Source organism: Daphnia pulex, chromosome 12 (genome assembly GCF_021134715.1).
Source record: "Daphnia pulex isolate KAP4 chromosome 12, ASM2113471v1".
Taxonomy (NCBI): Eukaryota; Metazoa; Arthropoda; class Branchiopoda; order Diplostraca; family Daphniidae; genus Daphnia; species Daphnia pulex.
In genome coordinates, this window is record NC_060028.1 from 9,160,248 (window position 1) to 9,180,395 (window position 20,148).

The 20,148-nt window shown below is 44.4% G+C and overlaps 1 protein-coding gene and 1 long non-coding RNA gene across 9 annotated transcripts; both read right to left on the minus strand.

The window, feature by feature from the left end:
* Nucleotides 1–171: 171 nt before the first annotated feature.
* Nucleotides 172–2,829, minus strand: LOC124209607. 7 transcript variants are annotated; one of them, XR_006880992.1, is made up of 7 exons: nt 1,968–2,033; nt 1,758–1,874; nt 1,550–1,687; nt 1,367–1,490; nt 1,008–1,229; nt 820–941; nt 172–593 (listed from the first exon to the last, which is right to left on the minus strand). It is a non-coding gene; the product is annotated as an uncharacterized LOC124209607 (long non-coding RNA). The 7 variants fall into 7 exon arrangements; XR_006880990.1 differs by having other exon boundaries at nt 1,753–1,874; XR_006880991.1 differs by having other exon boundaries at nt 1,787–1,874; nt 1,968–2,032.
* A 304-nt stretch (nt 2,830–3,133) lies between these two features.
* On the minus strand, nt 3,134–14,296 carry LOC124209601. 2 transcript variants are annotated; one of them, XM_046607653.1, is made up of 16 exons: nt 13,924–14,296; nt 12,474–12,587; nt 11,946–12,077; nt 11,713–11,799; nt 10,899–11,453; nt 10,464–10,523; nt 10,193–10,273; nt 7,800–7,908; nt 7,447–7,623; nt 6,605–6,723; nt 6,259–6,427; nt 5,964–6,172; nt 5,483–5,888; nt 4,067–5,299; nt 3,806–3,995; nt 3,134–3,713 (listed from the first exon to the last, which is right to left on the minus strand). In XM_046607653.1, exons 2-15 carry the CDS (start codon nt 12,582–12,584, stop codon nt 3,850–3,852), a joined length of 3,594 nt encoding a protein of 1,197 aa, XP_046463609.1. In that variant the 5' UTR covers nt 12,585–12,587; nt 13,924–14,296; the 3' UTR covers nt 3,134–3,713; nt 3,806–3,849. The 2 variants fall into 2 exon arrangements, with proteins under 2 accessions (XP_046463609.1, XP_046463608.1); XM_046607652.1 differs by having other exon boundaries at nt 3,134–3,995.
* Between the last annotated feature and the right edge of the window lie 5,852 nt (nt 14,297–20,148).

The window sequence follows — 20,148 nt, forward strand, 5'->3', positions numbered from 1 at the left end:
GTCTTTTTCGCAAACAATTGGCGATGTACATTGTTGCACTTTTTTTCTTCTAATTAAAATTTGAAACCACTTTTATATACATTTTATTTTTTTTATTTATTTTAACACAATCTCATATATATTTTGTGGCCCCCAGGGAGGGGGGGGCCTGTGACTTTCCCAACCGCGATAATAACATGTGCCGTTATTATTTTGTTGGTGCAGAAAGCCGGAATTTAATCTAGCAGTTGTCGACTGTATCAAAACTGACATAGAATCAGTTTGCCACAATCGTATACTGCCCAAGTAAAACAAAAAGACAACAGATGAAACCAATTCAACCATTTTGCTCACTGGCAGAGCAAAACCACAAATAAAAATGGATAAAAATATTTCAAGTCAGCAACACGGGATGACTGGCAGGGCAAAATACACAAATGAGAACAGAGAAAAATATTTAAAGTCAGCAACCCGGATACCACTGGCAACTTCAGGCTACTTCAGGCTACTCCAGGAGACCGCCAGCTACTTCTGAATAACACTGGAACCACAGTTCAATTAGTCTTCATCACATCTTACACCATCAGGCTGCAACAAGGTAACCAACAGCGGACCTATTTAAGAAAATAAAAAAATTACCATCGGGGAAACACATGTGTACAAAATTAAACAGGACTCATTATGACAAATGAATACAAGGACTAAGACAAAACTACACAGTCCAGCAGATCTCTCCGATATCTCAAATTTTACAAAGGAAGTTAGAATTGGCAAGGTATTCAAATTGCTCTAGTCATATTAACAAAGTACTTTAGTAGGAAATTGGATAAAAATAATTACTTTTGCTTTTGCATGGGACGAGACGTACAGATACAGGCAGCAAGACACACGAGGCACGACATTTCGGCAAAATGAACAGGCACTCAAGTCCGAGTTAGATGATTTGACAAATTGGTATTGAACTGTAAATTTACAAATCGAAATTGAACATTAAATATTTATAACCCTAAGAAATTAACAAAAAATACCTTTACATTTTCATCATGCGAAACTTCACACCGGCATCCCACTTCTGCTGTGTCATGGATCAAAATGGCAGACTTTGGTCCCTGAAGACACTCGCGCCACCTAGCGACCGCCAATTGGATTGCTTGCTTGCAGACAGCACGCAGCAGCCAAATTTGAATTCGTGACGCCTTTCACTAGCTGACACGAAATGAATCAAGTGGGGATTACTTCAGCAGCTTTCCCTATGAGACAACACACAAATTATTTACTTGGCTATTTCCGATCATTTTCCTTAACTTTATCAACATAAAAATCTATAATAATAGTTAGTAACAGAAAGTATGGGCCATGGGGGTTTAAGACACAAAATAAAACTTACAATTTTCTGAATAAAAGAATAATTTTCCTGCCAGTGGCTGTAAGGCAGCAGCAATGCGTTATCTGTGTTTAAGTTAGAGTTCCAACTTAACTTTGGCATTAAACACTAAACAGTCATGTCACATCTAAATATATATGAATAAATATTACATCATTAATGCAATAAACTAAAGTTAATTGCTACCTATTTCTTGAGTAAAACATTCAGATATCGACCCATAATGGTATGTGCCCTGCATCTTTTCATGTGAATTCTCTCTAGTTGCTGCAATAAACCTGATGAAGATTACCCATGGCCTTCATTATGCTCCCATAGCTTTCTCTATGACAGAAAATAAAAGTTTTAATGGCATAAAATAAGAGTTCAAAAATTTTGAAGGAAGAAACTTGACTGTCGATGAATTATTTGTAGAAAACACACTCTGTCATTTGGATGACACATTCAGTGGATCCCAGGATTTACAATACAATAGTTGACAGTAGGCTGCATGCCCCTTTCACATTTTCTCCTGGAAACGAATGAGAAATATTGAGGTTATTAAACACATATACGGAAAAGAACACATGCCCAACAAATTGCACACAAAATATATCCAATTTACCAACGAATTCAGCTGTAGCTGAACTGTTGACAACGAGCCTCCATAAGCACATATCAACACAATATTCATTCACGCCATCTATTTGACACGTCCAAAACCCACTATCTATAGGACCGGCCTTAGATAGTCAAACAAGTCACAAAAGTAATCAAAAAGACCATTTCTGTTTACTTAACTTGGCATTGAGTCTTAAGAATTGTACAGAGAATAAAGCTCACTTGCTAGTTTTACGCAAATTTTCCGGAAGTAGACCGGAAGTAGACGATAGCGCCTCAACCATAGGGCTGCCGACAAAATAAACCAGATATTCGTGATCTCCATGAAATTTGGGGTCGATTAGATGTGATTTAAACGAAATCCAAAATTTGGCCAAAATCGAAAATTTTCCTGAACTATAGTTCAGGAAAATTCTCAAAGCCGGAAGTACGAAAACGTACAAAAAAAAACATGAACTTTACCACAAATTTGACGAGGATCACGAATATGTGGTTATTTTGAGCGTCGAATGAATATTTACTGAACTACTGACTGAAAAGTAGAAAACCGGAAGTAGAAAAAAAAAACACATTATTAAAAATCTAACAAGTGAGCTTTGTTGCTGAAACAGAAACTGACAACAATCACCAAAAATTACCTAATAGTAGCAGCGAGAAATTTTTTCAGAGATGTGTAAAGTAAACGTAACTAAACTGATGCTTCTTGCTTCTGACAAGAGTGATCATAGGCAAAGGCCGTCTAGCGTAACAAAGAAGAACGTTTAGGAACATGAAAACAATGTCCGCTGTAGCTCGATGACACTCAATTGAAAAAAAAACGAACGAACAGAGGCAAGTATATGATGAATCTTCACTGCTGACTGCACTGCGATTACCTTCACACAATTTAGCAGATAGCAGACGAAGTAATTTCAGCAACAACTCAACAGGCATATCGGGATTATCGGCATGAATTTTCGTCCCTCAGTTGTTTTTCTTGTTGTGTGAAATTAAAAATGAATTTTTTTCGAATATGTGATATAGGAACTAATATCTAATATTAATTGTGGGGGAATGTAGAAAATGAGGACTTTAACAATCCTTCCAGTAACTTGATTAGACTCGTAATATTGTACTTGATAATAGTATCAAAATTTTGTTCGATGAATAAAGGATTTGACGACAGAATTGTTTACCTATTTCTACACACATGTATTACATCATCACGTGAAGAATAAATTCAATTGAAAATGATGGACAGTGAACCCCAGACCCACTGCCACGACCCCCGAGAGATAGCATATGTTGTGAATAAAGGGATACCAGAGAAATTCAAAGCAGCATCATAAGCCCATGCAGGGGTTTTTCAAACTTGGGAGTTACTTTGTTTCTATCGTATATTTGTTCACCTTTTGAAATAAATAAGTAATGGGCGTTTTTGTTTATGTCGATAATATACTGCCGTCGTTCTTTAGTTGTGACAGTTCCTTTGCCTTGTTTTAACATTTTCTGGTGTCTTGACGGAATAGGTTGGGGTTTAGCAAACGGAGAAGGATGGTAGACATGCACATATGGTTTACCAAATGTCAATTCACGCTACTCGGGGACATTGTTGAAACTGAAATGATTTCATTCAGAGCGCAGCAGTGTTCCAGTGTAGGTGGATACTGAAATGAAAGAAGGACACATAGTCTCTTATGTTATGAAACGCCAGAGGATCCAGCAAGTATGGGACAAGCAACACAACCATGAACTCAACCCTATGCCGTGTCTGTTCAATTATATAGTTTAGGTTAGTATAGAGACGAAATTATTGTTCAATTTAAATACTTATAATTATTATTGTTATTATTTTTTTTTTACATTTCAGATAGAGAAGAACAAGTGAAGTCATTTCGACATTTCGTTCAGGCCATTTTGAAAGTGACGGGCCTGTAGATTTCCTGGGCCGCTGACGTCCAGCCGCGCGGCGCCGTGTTGTAATTAGTGTAATCGGCCAAGGAACGGCGGTTTAGTGATGAATCCAAATCATTCGAATTGATCAACGTCTTACCTATTGAATAAAACAAAAATGTGAGAACTTGAAATATTTAGCAAAGCGATTTAATTCTATTTGAAATTTACTGATTGCTGGCTGTCGGAGCTGTACGCCTGCGAAAGGATCGAGGACTTGAGGAGCCGGCTGCTGCTGAATGACCATTGGCGGCTGAATATGACTGGCAGTCACCGTGGTCTTGGGTAGTAAAGGCGTGGATTCGTTATGATAAGTCTGTTCCATCATTCGGGGCGTAACCATAGATTTAGCCGGAAGAGGAACGGGTGCGGAGTTTTCCTTCGTGTTGGAAACCAATCGAACGTCCGACGGTTTGGCTACCGCCGGCGTCACCGGAGGTGCGGATGCGAACACTTGAGTTGGTTTGTTCCTTCCGGTTAAAGCTATATGTTGGGTTGGCGTCTGCAGTCCGGACTGTCGCGGAGATCCGCTCTGCGAAACGGAGACCTGGCCGATGTAGATGGGCGCAGGTCCACTTGATTCGAAGCGCTGGACCTTGAGACGGACACTCAATTTGGCCAGTTGAGCTTCTTGAGCCATTCGCATCTCTTCGGTCACCGTGACTTGTTGTTGGTTAAACTGCAGTTGTTGTTGTTGTTGTTGTTGGCGCGTTTGCATTTGAATATGTTGAAATTGTTGCTGATGTTGTTGTTGCTCGAGTTGCTTCATAACTTTCTGTTGGGCCTCTTCTTGCTGCTTTCGTTGCTGTTCAAGTTGTTGTTGTTTTCGTAACTGCTCCTCTTGTTGTAGTTTCCTGAGCTGCTCCTCTTGTTGTTGTTTTCTCTGCAACTCCTCTTGTTGTTGTTTCCTTTGCAGCTCCTCTTGGCGCTGCTTCAGGGCTTCATTGTTGACGGCGGCTTCGGCGGCCCGCTTCTCGCGCTCCAGCAAAGCCTGTAAATTGGGTCGGGAGTCGAGGGGCGGCAGTTCCCACTGGACTGCCGGGCTGACGTCGCCAGCGACACTGTCGGAGGGTTCGGCAGATTTCTCCGGAACGGGCCGAAGTGTTGGCAGGATCAGTTCGGGTTCCTGGCGGACCATCGGCGGTGGCAACTGACTGGCAGAAACACTGCGCAAGACGGGCAGTTCGAACGGGAAAGGATTGGGCTTGATCTCCTCTCCGGCCGCCACCTCCTGGGCCGAGTTGTCTTTGGTTTGATCAATCAAGCCGAGAGCAGCGCTATCTTCGTCGCCAGCCGTCACTGACACGGACGGTGGCATCGTTACGGGCCGCTGTTTCGTTTGGACGGGTTCCAGTACGAGATTAGTCCTCGGCGTAGGGCGCTCAACGGCGGACAAAGCGTCGACTGCATTGATTTCATTTTTGTCGTATAAGAGAGAGAAAGAGAAAGAAAAAATGTTAGACAAACATTTTGCGTCAAACGCCGTTAATATAACGAGTAAGAACTTGCACAGTCAAGCAAGGCCATTCCGGTTCCGGGGTGGACAAAACGTCAAGTATGCATACGGTGTGTAAATGGATGATGTACCTGGTGTGTTGCCCCACCCCTTGGCGGCTTTGGGCTTGTAGGGATTGACGTTGTCAGGTCGCAGGGGCGTGGGCACAAAAGGTTTCTCTTCGGCGGGTGCCGCCGCTTCAGATTCCGCAGCCGTCAATGTCTGCTGCGGCTGGGCTTTGAAGTTGGGCAACATCTTGGGCACACTATCCAGAGGCTTCATGTTTAGCTTGGGCTGGACCGGAGCGGCGGCCGACAGCGTCGTAGGCACCACCGGTCCTAATGGCTCCTTGTTTCTCTCCAGCGTTCCACTTGGGTTGGCCGCTCCGGGCAGACGATTGGGCCAGAGCTCCTGGAAGGCCGTGTTCACCGTTCCGTCTTCCAGGGCGGCTTCCCAGGGCGATTTCACCAACTTAAGACGAGGTCCGCCGAAAGCATCCTGTCAAAATAATTTCGTTCGACACATTTGAGAAATGGAATTGATTTATCATTCGGCAATAAGTTTTGTCCTGACCTGAACGGAAGCCATTTTCTGGGTCTGTTCCACACGGGATTGCTGGCTGTTCATCACGGCTGGAGCTCCGGCGGCGGCGGCATTGTTGACTTCGGAGGCGACGGCCGCTGCGGCCACTGCCGCCGCGTTGGCCGCTTTTAGCTTGACCGTGTTCTCGTCGACGATCCACTTTTCCGACTTCTGCTTGCGCTTGGCAAAGAGTGCAGCACCTGCAATCAACAAGGCAACAAACGTGTTTGAAAATGAAAAACTCAAGGCGCTGATTAGGTCATCTCGATTGAACGACGGTCGTCACCTTTTCCTTTTGGCGACTGCAAATCCTTGACGAGGCTCGAGCAGATTTCTGGGCTCAGCTGAGGGGCTTCGATGTGCATGCCGGTGTTGCGCAGCGATTTCAAATCCCAAATTTGGCCCTTGGGATTCATCAGCAACTTGAGCGGCGATTTGGCTCTAAATTGGATCTCCTGGGCGCGCGCACATCACATCCGACACAACATGCGATCGAAAAGTATAATATCAAGTGACGTGTTGCAGATTAATATTCCTGCCCAGCTTCAATTGGATTATAATAAGGCGGTGAATAGGGCTAACAACACAAGGAGAGAAAGAGAAAGAAAAACAAAACAAAACAGCCAAATCACCTGCCCTCCCATGTTGGGTATCTTGAAAGTCATTCGACCGTCATCATCGCCATGGTGGGTGTTGCCATTATTCGATTGATCTCCGTTGAGATGCTGGTCATCTCCAGTCATGAGGTGGGCTGTGGCAGACACCGGCGTGAATACCAAAAAAAATACAACGAAAATAAAGCAATTCATTAGACGTTGTGTAAATCTTTCCTTGCGCGTTTTTCTTAAAATAAATTGTTGTTTGTTTTGGTTGGTTTTTACGAGAGAGAGAGAGAGTCTGAATTGTTATTTTTTTTTCTTTGTGTGTCTTTGACATTGAAGTTTATATGCGTCTGGGGCCCGCCCCAGTCTCCTTGATATTCACAGTGTCATGTTGTTGTGGTCGTCGTGGTGGTGGTGGACTGGTGGTGGTTTCGTTTCCTTGGAGGGTTGTGATCCCGAGCTACAGCTATTTTTAGGGTTCTACTATTACGACTATTCCACCAAGTCGCTCTCCTCCTCCTACTAGCTCAGCGCCGTGCTGTGATGCCAGACATTTCTCTCCAGTGTCCAGCAACAGAGAAACTTTCCAGTTTTTTTCTACCGAGTGCCACAACTGGTGGAAATGTCCTCCTTATTCTACATCTGCCCGCCCCCATATATTTTAGGTGCAAGCCGAGCTGCACACGGACGGAATTCTGCACTTCACGCCGTCCGAAAAAAACACACACACAGACGAAAGGGGTTAAACATGGTCAGCCGCACGAGTTGTTCTCGTCCGGCTAAGGAGGTGGAGTTGAGAGACGGATGGTGGTGCAGCAGTTACGTACGTGCGGATTTAAAAAAAGAAAAAAAAGAGGAAAATTCCTGTATACCTTCGTGAATCCATTTCGAGGAGCGGTTGCGTCGCTTGACGTACATGGACTGGCCCTTTGACGTGCTGTTGGTGTCGGAGCTGAGCGAGTGGGAGATTTGACGAGCCAACTCCACCTGCTCCTCCATCGAGGGGTGGGAAGACGAGTAGAAGCTCGACGAGGTGTACATCCGACGTTCTGCTCATATCAAACATCGTCGTGAGTCAGAGAGAGAGAGAAAGAAAGAAAAAATGTTACAACCAATCACACATTTTTCTCCTTTTTTAGTTTTTTTGTTTTGAATAACAAAAATGCACGTCAATTATTCAGCGCTTTTTTCTTTTCTTATTATTAAATGTAATTTTGGCTCTCACGTCTGCGCGGAGTGATGTCGCCCGATGGGTAATCCGAGGCAGGCGTGAAAATCTTTTGCAAATCGATGGGTTTGCCCATTTCCGGGCTGATGCCTTCAGCACTCCCCTCCTGCAAAACAGAAACAAGAGACCAGCAATGAATCAAAATGGCATGTATACACCCACTCGAATGATTCGTGATGTAACCCCCCCCCCCCACCACCTTATACGGTAACAAGATTTCGCCAAAGGCGGTGGCTGCACATAATCAATAGGAATCACGGCGCAATTAAAAAACTATGTCTCCTACACTAAAAAAACTACCAAGGATAAATGCCATAAACGAGCGGTTAGAGTCGTCAGCAGTTCGCGCTTGTGCGGATCGTGTCGGTCGGAAGGTTGGAATCCGCGTCGGCTAACGATGGAGCTGGCCATAGTTGAATTGGAACTCGCCGGCCAGTAGTCGTCGTCCATCTTCGTCGATCTTGCGTGTGTGTATGTGTGTGCAAAGTCCAACAATAAATCAAGAGCCTGGCAAAATTGTTCCGTTTTCTTCTTCCGGATTAGTATAAACGCCCACACTTTAAACGCACAATGAATCACTTAGCGGCGGTTGACGAGATCTGATCACGGTCCCGTTATTTCGGTGGTGGCCATTGCCCGAATCTCTCGGTTCGGGAGAACAGGCAGCAATCACGATGGTTCTGGACCGTAGACTGCTGCTGCCGTCGTGGCTGATGGCCGACCCAAACAGCCCCGTCTTCCTTTTGTTTTGGTCTGCAGCAGCTTTGGCTTTTTTAGCTTTTCGACACAAGAGTGCGGCAACAGAGCACTTTTTCTTCTTCTGTCTTCTTCCTCACTGGGGAGGTTACGTGAGAGGCTAAAGCCTCAGTCAGCGTGTCGTTCTTCTCTCTCTCTCTTCATATTGTTTTTCGATTTTTATTTTGTCCTTTTTGTTTTTGTTTTTTAAAAAACAAAATTTTTTGTTGTTGTTTGGTATTTCTTTTTCGCTTCTTTTTTGTCCAGTTATTTTTAGAGCCTCTGCCGCTATGGCCGGGCGAGTTCTGGTGGCCAGCTAGCGTCTATATGGAGAGAGAGAGAGGCGTTGCTTCAAATCAAGTCCCCCACCTTTTTTACCACCCTCTTAGACACACATCCGTGTAGGTGGCGCACACACACATGTCGGAAATCAGAAAATAAAAACGGGATCTTTACTCCGCATCCGCGCTGGATATATTTCGCCTGTGAATTGCTGTTGGGCTGTCCAGGTAGTCCAGTTGGTTGGACGATTTGACGCGGTGATTTTGTCAAAAAGATTTTCGAGAGAAAAAAACAAACAAGTTGCTTTCATTTAGAAACGAGCAGCTGAGTCAACACTTTTGAAGAGATATTTCCGAAATTTCCTTTGGGTTGACGGTTTTTTTTTCTCCATTTGATGTGGAGAAGGGGAAAGGCCTTATAAATTTTTGAATGGCTACATAACTTTAGCGCGGAAAAAGAGAGAGAGAGAGAGAGAAAAAGGGATCGACGAAACATTTCGTTTTCCTGGAACGCGTCCAAAATGTGTGCGGTGGAATTTAACATAAATAAAAGATTCTTTCCTATCCGTCGCTCGTTTGGTTATCTTCTTCTTCTTCTTCTCCCACCGAAAAAGATCGCCGAGACCGAAAAACTGGGTGGAGTAATGAGGTGATTGCGTATTCATCGCCAGTCACTCTCTTAGTCTTAACCAACTTGCAGTCTTCATAGCCCTATCCATTTGGCTGCTGTTTCGCCTCTCTCCATAGTTGAGAGGGGGGCAGCAGCAGACGGAAATTGAAGAGAGAAAAGATTTCTTGACGATGTAATAAATTATTTAAAAAAGGCAACATGGATGGTAGAAAACAAACAAAATAGGAAAAAAATAAAGTGAAGCCAAACAACGAAAAGGCTAGCCCCGTATAGTAAAGGTGAAAACCCAGTGGCATTATCTCACACAGCACACACACACGACACGGCTCAATCAACTCTACAGACGTCGGGGATGACCGGATCACTGTGCCGGCTTCACTTGGACTTTCAATTTCCCTCCGACGGTGGCCTCTGATGGGATATAGGCGCAGGATTATGGCTCGTCCCCTCATTTGAATTTCTAATATGATTATAGGGTTGTGTGTGTGTGTGTGTGTGTGTACGCCGTAGAAACCATTGAAACTTGTGGAGATTGAAAACGTAAAGAAAAGATATGGGCCGGCAATTCTATCCGACACCGGTCGTTATCCATAGAAAAAATTCGTGACGGATTTAATCGCTCGAAACAAAAAAGAAATTGCCCAGCTGTGAAAATACGATTTGCTAGAGTCGTAATAGAGAAACTCTACACCACGGATAATATTGAACGGTCGGGCTAATAAAATAGACGTGTGTCAACTTACTTGAAGAAAATTGGCTGGAACTGAAACGGGGCGCGCTTTTTTCGGTTGGACGGGCGGCGGTGAACGTTTCCGCTGAGCCGCCTGGTAGTAATGAGTCCCGTTAGTGTCGTCGTCGTCGTCATCCCGTCAAAATAGATGAAAGGGTGGTGTGGGAAAATACAAAAGAAACAACAAGCAATTAGCTGATGCATTCCCTTTTTGACTGGTTTTTCTCCCTCATTGTTTTATTTATCAAACAGGTCAGGATATGTGTGTGTGTGTATTTTTTTACCTGGGCGCTGTTGATCAACAGGATCGACTCGTCCCTTATCACCTCTCCCGTCTCCTCCACCTGTTGGTTGTTGGGCGAAAAATAAAAAATAAAGAGAAAACCGGTCTAATCACGGCTAATACCTTGGGATGATCTCAAACACGCAACTCAATTAGCATAGTGGATTTCATGCGTACAGAAAAGTAAAGGGATGACGGCAAGTTTCGATAATGAATCGAGTCGGAGTGAGACTAGACGGCGCATGCGTAACACAATAACACGTCGGGCGCTAGGAAAACAGAGAGAAAGACAAAAGAGAAAGAGACAAAAAGAAAAGTGGGCGACAATCAGGATCGTGAGTGTGCGTTATTAACATATTGACAGTGAGAGAGAGAGAGACGGACGGTTGGGGTTGGAAATCAATTTTTCCCAGTGGGTTAATATAACGGAACTGACCTCTTCGTTGCTCAAATCGGCTTCCATCTCGCGATCAATCTCCGAAATGATTTCGTGAAGGGCGTGTTTGATGTTCTCCTGCTGGATCTCTCGGTTGCTGTGGCTGGACGACAGAGAGGACGACAACGGGACGGACAAATCCGAATTCTCAACTGGACGGCATTCAGAGCCGGAAGCGACTGCTTCTTCCACCAGCGTCGACAGCCGTGGCTCTTGTCGGATGCTGGAATCCTCCTCTCCAACCTCGTGAGTCGCTGCTTCACGTTCCAGGATCTCCTGCTCCAGCTCCTGCTGGACGACGTCGACAGCGCTCGTGTTTATTTCGGTGCCGCCGCTGTCACCGCCGTCATCGTTTCCGGGCTCTTTCAAGTCCTCCGCCATCTCGATAGATGGCGGTTCCGCTTCCGTCGTGAAAGCCGCTCCGCACGAAAACGACTCCTCGGCAGCTTCCAGGAGCAGTTCTTGAGCCAACAGTTGCTCCTCCTCGTCAAGCAGCGCCGAAGGTGAGTTCAAAGCCTCTTGTGTTGTTGTTACTGTTGCCTCTCCGTGATGCTGCTGCTCTTGTCAATCAGCGTCCAATCAAACCACCCCCACCCCACCCAAAACGTATGTAACGCCCGCGGCAGCGCAAGAAAAGTAGTGGTGCAGCAGCATTGACATGTAATCACACACAGAAAAGTAAAAAGAAAAATACAGGACACGGGCAGCAGCAACAGCAACAGCATGTGTGGTTGTGCAAAAGTTGTTAAATCAAATCAGTCACGACCGTGAATTCAATCAAGATCGGCTAGAAATGGGTGAGACGGCCGCCTACCGAGACGCTGAGGCCAGATGATGAAGATACCACCGTCGTCTCCTCTTCCATCCGCACTGCTGACGTCATCCCGTCTTCCACGACCAACTGGTTGATTTTTTTGGTTTTTTATTTTTCAAAAATGTCGTCCGCGTAGTTTGGTGAGGGATAAAAGAGAAGAGAAATTTAAAAGGCCAATCAGGAGGAGAGAATTGAAATTTGGATGACAACTTTGAGATAAGGCGATAGAATACTTTCGAGGAGGACGATGTAGTAGCGGCCGTCGTAGAAGAGGAAGAGGTCGTCGTCGAGCTGCTGATGACGGCCTCACGGCAGATCACGTCCGAGATTGCCTCGTCAACGGCCAACTCCCCGTCGTCCGTTATCTATCGATCGATACATGGGCGAATTAATGTTGCTACATCCATTCCGGTTAATTTGAAAAAAAAAAGAAATCAAAAACAAAAAAGTTGGTTCTTTTGAAGGGGAAATCGAATGTCAAGAATGGGATCAATGGCAGAATGGCGTGTCACGCAATGACTTGATTATAGAGAGACGTGTCAATCGTGCCGTGGGCTGTACGACTGGCGGGCCAGCGCGTTCCCTATCGGGGCAAACCTTAAAGCACAGCATCAAACGGGCTCAGAGAAGTCGGCCCCCATAAAAAGCGGTGATCGACATTTGACGACTGTTTGGCCATCAACAACAAAAGAAAAGCGCTAGAGGAGAAAAAAAGGAAAAAACGACGACGATACAAAAGAAGAAATGGCAGAGTAAATCACCGTCATCAGCGTCTGCTGAACCAGCGTTGTCGAAGACGACGACGAATAGCTCGTGCTGCTGCTGCTGCTCGATGACGTCACCACCGTTGTCGAACTCTCCTGTTCGTCCATCACCTGCCATTCGTCACGGTGATCGGCGTGTGAAGGAACAAGAAACAAGAAAAAACAAATAAGGCAAAGAATATCATCAAGAAAAGAAGAAAAAAGAACGAGACGATAAAAAAAAATCCGTTGTTGTTTCTTTTGGCGTAGCCGAAGAATTCATTGTGTGTGTAAAGCTCAAGGAGGGGAAAAAATTGGCTGCCGGCCAATTATTATGGAAACCCAACCGGGTCCCGGAGAAGATCGTTCAGCTCCGATTGGCCTGGCACTCGATCTGGCAGGTCGCTATCAATCTAAAGACGCGCGTTTTGTTAGCTAGCCTTTAGCTGCTGCTGCCGGAATAAGTCGCTATAGTTCACATCGACCGAGTTGTAACTCTGCAATCGAAACGATACGAGAGAATCCGTTTTTATAGAGATTTACATCCTAGTTAGGAGGGGGGGAGGGCTATGATTTGGCTGGCGACTTGGTGTATTATAACCACCCGGAATTCGATCAGTCGTTTCACGGAGGTGGTCGTAAACTCTATTGTCGATTTTGTGATGCAAAAAGGCAAAACCAAAGAGAAATGCGATTCCAATCACTCACTGGCTGGAGATCCAAGTCTCGCTCCATTGTTGCTGTTCTTCTCCATGCCCAATGGGTCTGCTGGCCCGTCTACTATTGACGGTTATAATTTTAGCATCTCGCAAAGACCTCTCGCTTCCGTCTTGGCTCCGCAGTCTGTGCATAGACTTTGGAAAGCCGATGACGTCCGTTTCCCTTTCTTCTTTATTAAAAAAAATAGAAAGACGTCCGGCACATCCACTACTATTTACTACTACTACTCCATCCAGTCCATCTTCTTTATTACGGTCACTCTCTCCCTCTACAACGGACCCTTTTAAGTTATTCCGGCTCTGCACTTCCCCTCCACCCACGTCCGTTCCGGCGGTACTAGACATACAACAAAGTGTGTTCCCGGCTAGCTCTCTCCTTTTTCCCCACTTCCGCATCGGACGCTGGCCAGCAGATGACGACACGGAGAATAAATCTATGAAGTAGACGTAGTACGGTCCAGCGACGAATTCAATCAAGTGAAAAGAGTGGGGGGAGGAGTAGGAGGGGAAATCATGCATTGAAGACGACAACAAAAGGCCTTCCCAGTGCAATCAATCCTGTATAGGATCTCGCTGCAAGCGGGATATAATGTAATAAAGGGGGGCCCCAGACGTGAGCGTCAACCAAGTATAGACGGACGAACGATAGACCCCAATCTAAATAGGCTTTTCACGGTGTTGTCTTGTTGGCGGAGCGAGTGAAAGATAGAGAGAGAGAAAGAAAACAGCCGGATTGTGATTGATATTACCTCAATTATGTAAGATTGATGAAGATCCACGCGGTAAACGAAGGCGATCAGACCAAAAACAGAAAATGGGTGTTGTGTGTGATGTGATTGGTTGGGGCTGTTGTTTATTTAAGAAGGTGCTGGTGGATAATAAATAAGTTCACTGAACCGCAAATCAGGACAAAAACTGCTTCTTCTTTTCTGGGTGTGTTGTTGTTTGTTGTTTCTTTCAGACCTTCATTTCGTCACTTGTTTTTTCCAGGTTGAAAATGAACGGGTGTGAAAAATTGAATTCAAACAAATTTTTCGAAAAAAATGATGAGCGAAGATGAGCGAAGGGCGAGAGCCGTTCGTGTTGAAGGTGCGACCGGCACTGGTTGTGCCCAGTGTACACAGGATCTCTTCGTCGTCTTCTTCTTCTTCTTCATTCTTTTTGATTTTTTTCCTTGGCTTGGCTGGGCCAGATGCTGGGCCGGGCGTGTGTGTGTGTGTGGGAGGTGGTAGTGGTTTCTGTCTACACACACTGTAGAGCGGCAGGGAGCACAGACACCAGGAAGCTAAAAAGGTGGTGGTAGTATAGTATAGTCTTAAAGGAAGCTGGACAATCTAGCGCTAGTGCTGTGCAGACGCTTGCCAGAAGATTGTGTCAGCCCCCAGCCCCCCTCTTTTCTACCCCCCTTTTGCCCAGTGATTTGGGCTGGCGGGACCACCCGCTCTCTCTCACTCTCTACCCGACATCAGTCAGGCAATAGAAAAAGGCGCAAGCCAGAAAGTTCTATTTTTATTATAGGGTCTCTACTACACACACACACGCCCAGTAGACACACACACACAGAGTAGAGTTTTGGCAGAAAACAAGTTTTGGCCAGTGTGCCATTAAAATGCAGGGATTATTATACGTCTGCATTGTATAATACACATGTACTAATTCAATCACTCGGCGAAAAAAGAAAAGATAATAGAAGGTTAACCGCATTTGATTTATCTGTTTGTTTGTTTGTTTTTCTGGGAAATTTGAAAAAGACTGAATGTCATGTTTGGTTGTGGCGCCATTTTCGAAAACAGATTTGAAAAATCATGTCCAACGCTAAAAAGGGATTTGCGCAATCGACACGGACGGATCCGGTCCAGTGAGCAGCGGATTGAAATGCGTAACGATTTTTCGTGATCGACAAGTGTCTGGCTGATATTATATATTCCTGTTGTTTCACTCGTTATAGGATGGGGGCAGCACAGGGGGGAACCGCCGGCGGATGGGTCTCTTTTGCATATAGTAGTCAGAAAAGAAGGGGTTATTTCTGATTAGGACAGCAGCTCAAAGCTTCGACCCAGGTCGTTGTGCTAGTGTAAAAAATTTATTTCGGGATGATTGGCGACTGGCCAGCCAGTTTCATGTTTCTTTTGAAGCGAAAGAGAATGAGAGAAGAGTGAACAACTTGGTGATCCCGGAAGGAACTCTCTCTCTCTTTCTTCTTTGTCTTTATTAGCGTCATCAAAAGAAAAGAAGAACAAGGACCTTTGGATTTTGCCAAATATTCTCATACGTCCCGCTGTTCGCTGGGTGGGGAGATCTCGATGGCACTGGGATGGTCGTCGAAAATTCATCCATCACCTCGTATAACGTGGAGATTCCGGATGAGAAAAAAAAAAAAAAAAGTCCAGGAGCAAAAAACAGGAGTCAGTCTAGCTGCAAGGCGGGAATAAAATGAAACGTGTCAGCAGAAAAATCGAAATCGACCGAAGGGTTTTTTTCTTTTATTATTTTCTCGCCAACCCCAAACTATGCCAAACAGTTGGCAGCCGCTGTTTATGCCCGCAATCTCCTCATCAGATATAACATATACGATCCTCCTGCGTGAATCGGGTTGCTGTTTTTCTTTTCTTCTCTATTTCGGATTGATTTATTCGTGGTGTGTGCTGCTGTTGTCGCTGCTGAAATTGATAAAAGGGCGTGAGAAAAGCAAAGAATTTTTCAATCCAGTCGGCAAGCAACAAACTAAGGAAAAAACCTTTCACCATCATCATCGAATTGGGAATGAAGGATTCTCTCAATCATTCAACTAATGACGAGTCTCTACGCAACGATGAAATTGCATTTCGTTCGCCCGTGCGCAACACACACATAACAGAGCGGGTCTCTGTTATGCGCCCGCTCATGATGATGGATTTCAAACAGAAATCCCGGCCAGCCAAACCAACTTTTGCTGCGCTCCTGTGTGACTGACCCCCTTTTTGCTGCAGCGCTACCGTCCAGATATTACATTGCGGAGTCTGGTTGGGGCTGGCCGGCTGGCCGGTGGCACGTATATTCATCATCTTTTCGTGACGCAACGCAGAGTAGTAGAGCCGTGTGTCCGAGCTCAATCAGTTTACCGCAAATAATAGCTTCAATCAATCCCGACGGGCTTTGGCATATTTGCTGGAATACTGGGAAAATCAAAGAGACAACAACATGGGACATGGTCTGCGCCTCCTTGCCCAGCACTGCATCTCTAAAGGCGCAATATATGCAGATGAGAGTGGATTGATGATGAAACCGCGCCTATAAGTCGTCTATAAGGACTGGACGATCTGTCACATTTGATTTCATTATTACCACCAAGTCCCCGCAAGTCGGACGCCTTTTCTGCCCGGTCCCGATTAGGTGCGACGTGTCCCGAAGTCGCCCAGCCTTTTAGAAGAAAGAAAACCAAATCAGATAACCTTTCACGAATCTTCTACTGTGGCGTGTGTTGATGATGAAACTGATAGTCTCGAGCTTCTCTTTTTTCTTTCTGATTGTTGCCTCCTGATTTCGTCGCAGCCAAAAAACCGAAATGGCGGGGGCTAACCGGTTCTCTCCTTTTGGTTTTTCTTTTCTCCCTATGAGCATCTGATGCTCCTGCATTTTCTTCCGCTCTTAATAAAAATTAAAAAAAACGCTGCTGGTCTCGAATACTTCAGTGAGAAAAAGAATTCGAAACAAATAATAATAATAATAAAAGAGTAGACAAGCGCTTCTGGCGAGATATGACAAGACATTGTCAAAATGACTGTTTTTCTTCTGTTTGAATTGCTTGTACGTACTGGAGCGTATTTGATAAAAGACTGGACTTCTGGCCGCTGGCCGTGAGCGAGCTCGAGCGATCCAAAAAGAAAACACTCACTCGTCGTCTATAGCCGGAGAATATTACAACAAGCTGAGAGAGAGAGAAAAGAGATTTGTCTGGCGTATAATAATACAAGCTAGGCAGACGGGTACCTGTGATGAGTCACAAGAACAACCCAGCACACATGGAACAAGAACAGAAAAACAGGTTTTTCCATGAGCGTCGAGAGTTTCTTCTTTGTAGCAAAAAGAAAAGAATAAAACAAGAAATGAAAAGAACGCCTTCACTGCTCAAAGTATAAGGTGCCACCGAGTGAGGATCCATTTGGCTTTCCCAGTGAATCGAATAGTATAACACATCCTTGTTTTATATTATCGATGACCACCAAATGCCAGCAGCAGGCACCCACCAAGGTGGTTGAGTACAACAACAATGGCATCCATCGTTGTTGTTTGATTCCTTTCCTTTTTCTCGCCGTCAAGACAACGAAATATTCTTCTTCTGTTGGTTTAAGATGAAGAAAAAGAAAAGAAGAAACCTTTTCAGCTTTGAGTGCAAAAGTTCTTTTTTTGAAATGTCGGCCATCAGATGGTTGAACGGGAGGATCGTGACGGACCCGAGTACTTTCAAAACTATTTTTCGTTTTTTGTTTTTTGGTTTTCTGTTATTTTCATCTCTGGCTCTTTTGTTGATTCCATCTGGAAACATGTCGACGCGCTTCATGCTCCGCCAGCTATTTACTACCTGTTTCCCACATTTCAGCTGTAATACGCGGTAGCATGGCACACACACACACACCAACACCCAGCAGTTGTGGAACACACAGATGGATATCTATTTGGCATTCCGATCTACTGTACATAATATTCCCCGTCCGGCGTCGTTATTTGATTTATTCCGAAAATTGCGGCGGCGGATAGAACGAATGATCGCAATTGATAACCGCTCATCCGTCAATCGCTCAAAAGGGGGATATAGTTCGAGCGTTACTAGGTCATCAACCCAAAAAAAAAAGAGGTTCCTTTCATTGATTGGCAAGTGGATATCGTTGTCTTGTCGGTGGGACGATGAATTCACGATGAATGGCTAATGCAATCATTCAAAAAAAGAAACCAAAAGAAAAAAGTGGCCAGAGAATTGTTTATTCCCCCCTTCCACTTCCAACCCGCCTATGAAAATAAATTAAGCGCGGCGTGGAACTTTACTCCAACCAGAAAAAGAAAGAGAAGCAGGTGCTTTGCGAGCAGCTCCCCATCAGGACCTTATATATATTTAGTGTATAACTCTTTTGACCATAACAGGTCATGTGGGCAATAAGAGAATCACTCACCACCACCACACACAAAGGAATCTCGGATGGATGTTATGCTAACGTCTCTCCCGTGTGTGGCTCCTTTTTATTCCTCGACCGACGTGTGTCAAATTTTTTCTCTTCTATTCTCAACTTGGGTTGTTGTGTTGTTATACGACGCCACGGGAATATAATATCAGTTTGCGGATGATGATCGGTGCGCAGGGAAATCCACCGAAAAAAAAAAAGATGAGACCTGCGCGCTAACATTTTATAAATTTATATCTACCCAGCACAAGATGTTTTGTTTTCTTTGAGAAAGTTTCGGGATTATCTACTCAAAGAAAATCGTGGCCATTCCGACGCAACGACTGTCCACGATTTCCATAACCTGACCACCACCACCATCACCATCTTCTTCTTTCTGTTTCACTTGTTTGCCTTTTCGCCGGATAGCTTTGGCTAATCGCTGAAACATCAAGAACATTTTTTGGGTTCGGTTTTGAACAGGTCCTCTCCTCCGCGGTTTATATTCATCTCTTACGTATATGTAGTCTCCTTCACTCGCGCTTGACTTACTACGTCGTCATTATTTCAGGAATAAAATAAGAACCCAGAGATTGACCGTTCCACGAACGTCTAATCCAAACTCTACGCATTTTGATTTTTCTTCCCCCGACGTGTCTAATCCAGCAAAGTGGAGGAGAAAGATGGACAAGTGGCAATAAGAAAGGTGTTGCATAAATTCAAACGCAGAAAAAAAACAAATAATCAATTTTCTCGAAGGAAAACATTTCACTTGTTTCCCTCTGGTGGGAGAGCGTGTGACCCAATTACAGCCGATGTACACACACTGGGCAATTGGGCAGCCACGCCAGGGTGGCGGTGCTAACAAGTGCTTTATGGCCGTGTCGAAAAAAAAGCCCCAAAACAAGAAAAAAAAAAGCCCAAGAAAGAAGAAAGAAAAACAACAAACTTATATCCACACAGTACACACATAAGAGCACTCACGCCATCGTGGTGTGGCACATCCCAGCCAAGAAAGGCCGTTTCTCGCTTGACGTTTGGATTCTTGTGTGTAAATCTAGAATGATGATGATGATGAGGTGAAGAAGAAGAAGAAGGACGATGACGTTTCCACCTGTTGGCTTCTCTCTCTTTTGTGTGTGCACACACCCAACGCACAACGAACAAACGTCTGCGCACACAGACACAAGATTGGCCAACTCGCAATCAGTTTGCTTTAGAAGGTTTGTGTTATTTCCCTAGCTGACGTGCATGTCTCATTTCCAAAGTTGCTGGGAAAGTTCGTTTGTTTTTGGGTTGTTTTTCGACGCCCGACGGCCATCGACAACAACAACAACAACAACAACAAGAAGAAGAAATTAAAAATAAAAAAAAAAATGGCGGAGAAAATGCTGATGTCCTGGGCAGAATTACAGAACTGACGGGTGTCAGTCAACTGCCGTGCATGAAGCGTGAATGCGCAGCCAATTAAGCATAATCATCCAATATTCATAATATGCAGCGAAACTAATAAGACCGTTGGTAACTACACTAACGTAGAAATACGCCTGTGTGTGTTTTTACTTAAAAAAACTTTCGAAAAACAAAAAATAAAATAATTTCACGTTGGAAGGAAGAAAAAAAAAATCGTTTGACGTGGAATTTTCCGATGCGAAATCAAATTTAAAACTCCCGCACGGAACAAAACAGTTTCGAGTCATATTTGAATATGACGTGAAAAAGTCGAAGAAAAAATGGCAAGCTGGGATTTTTTTTGTTTCATATTGTCTCTCTGGAATAATAATAATAATAACAACAACACTAGCGAAAGAAAAACACGAATTTTTCCGATCTAGTTCT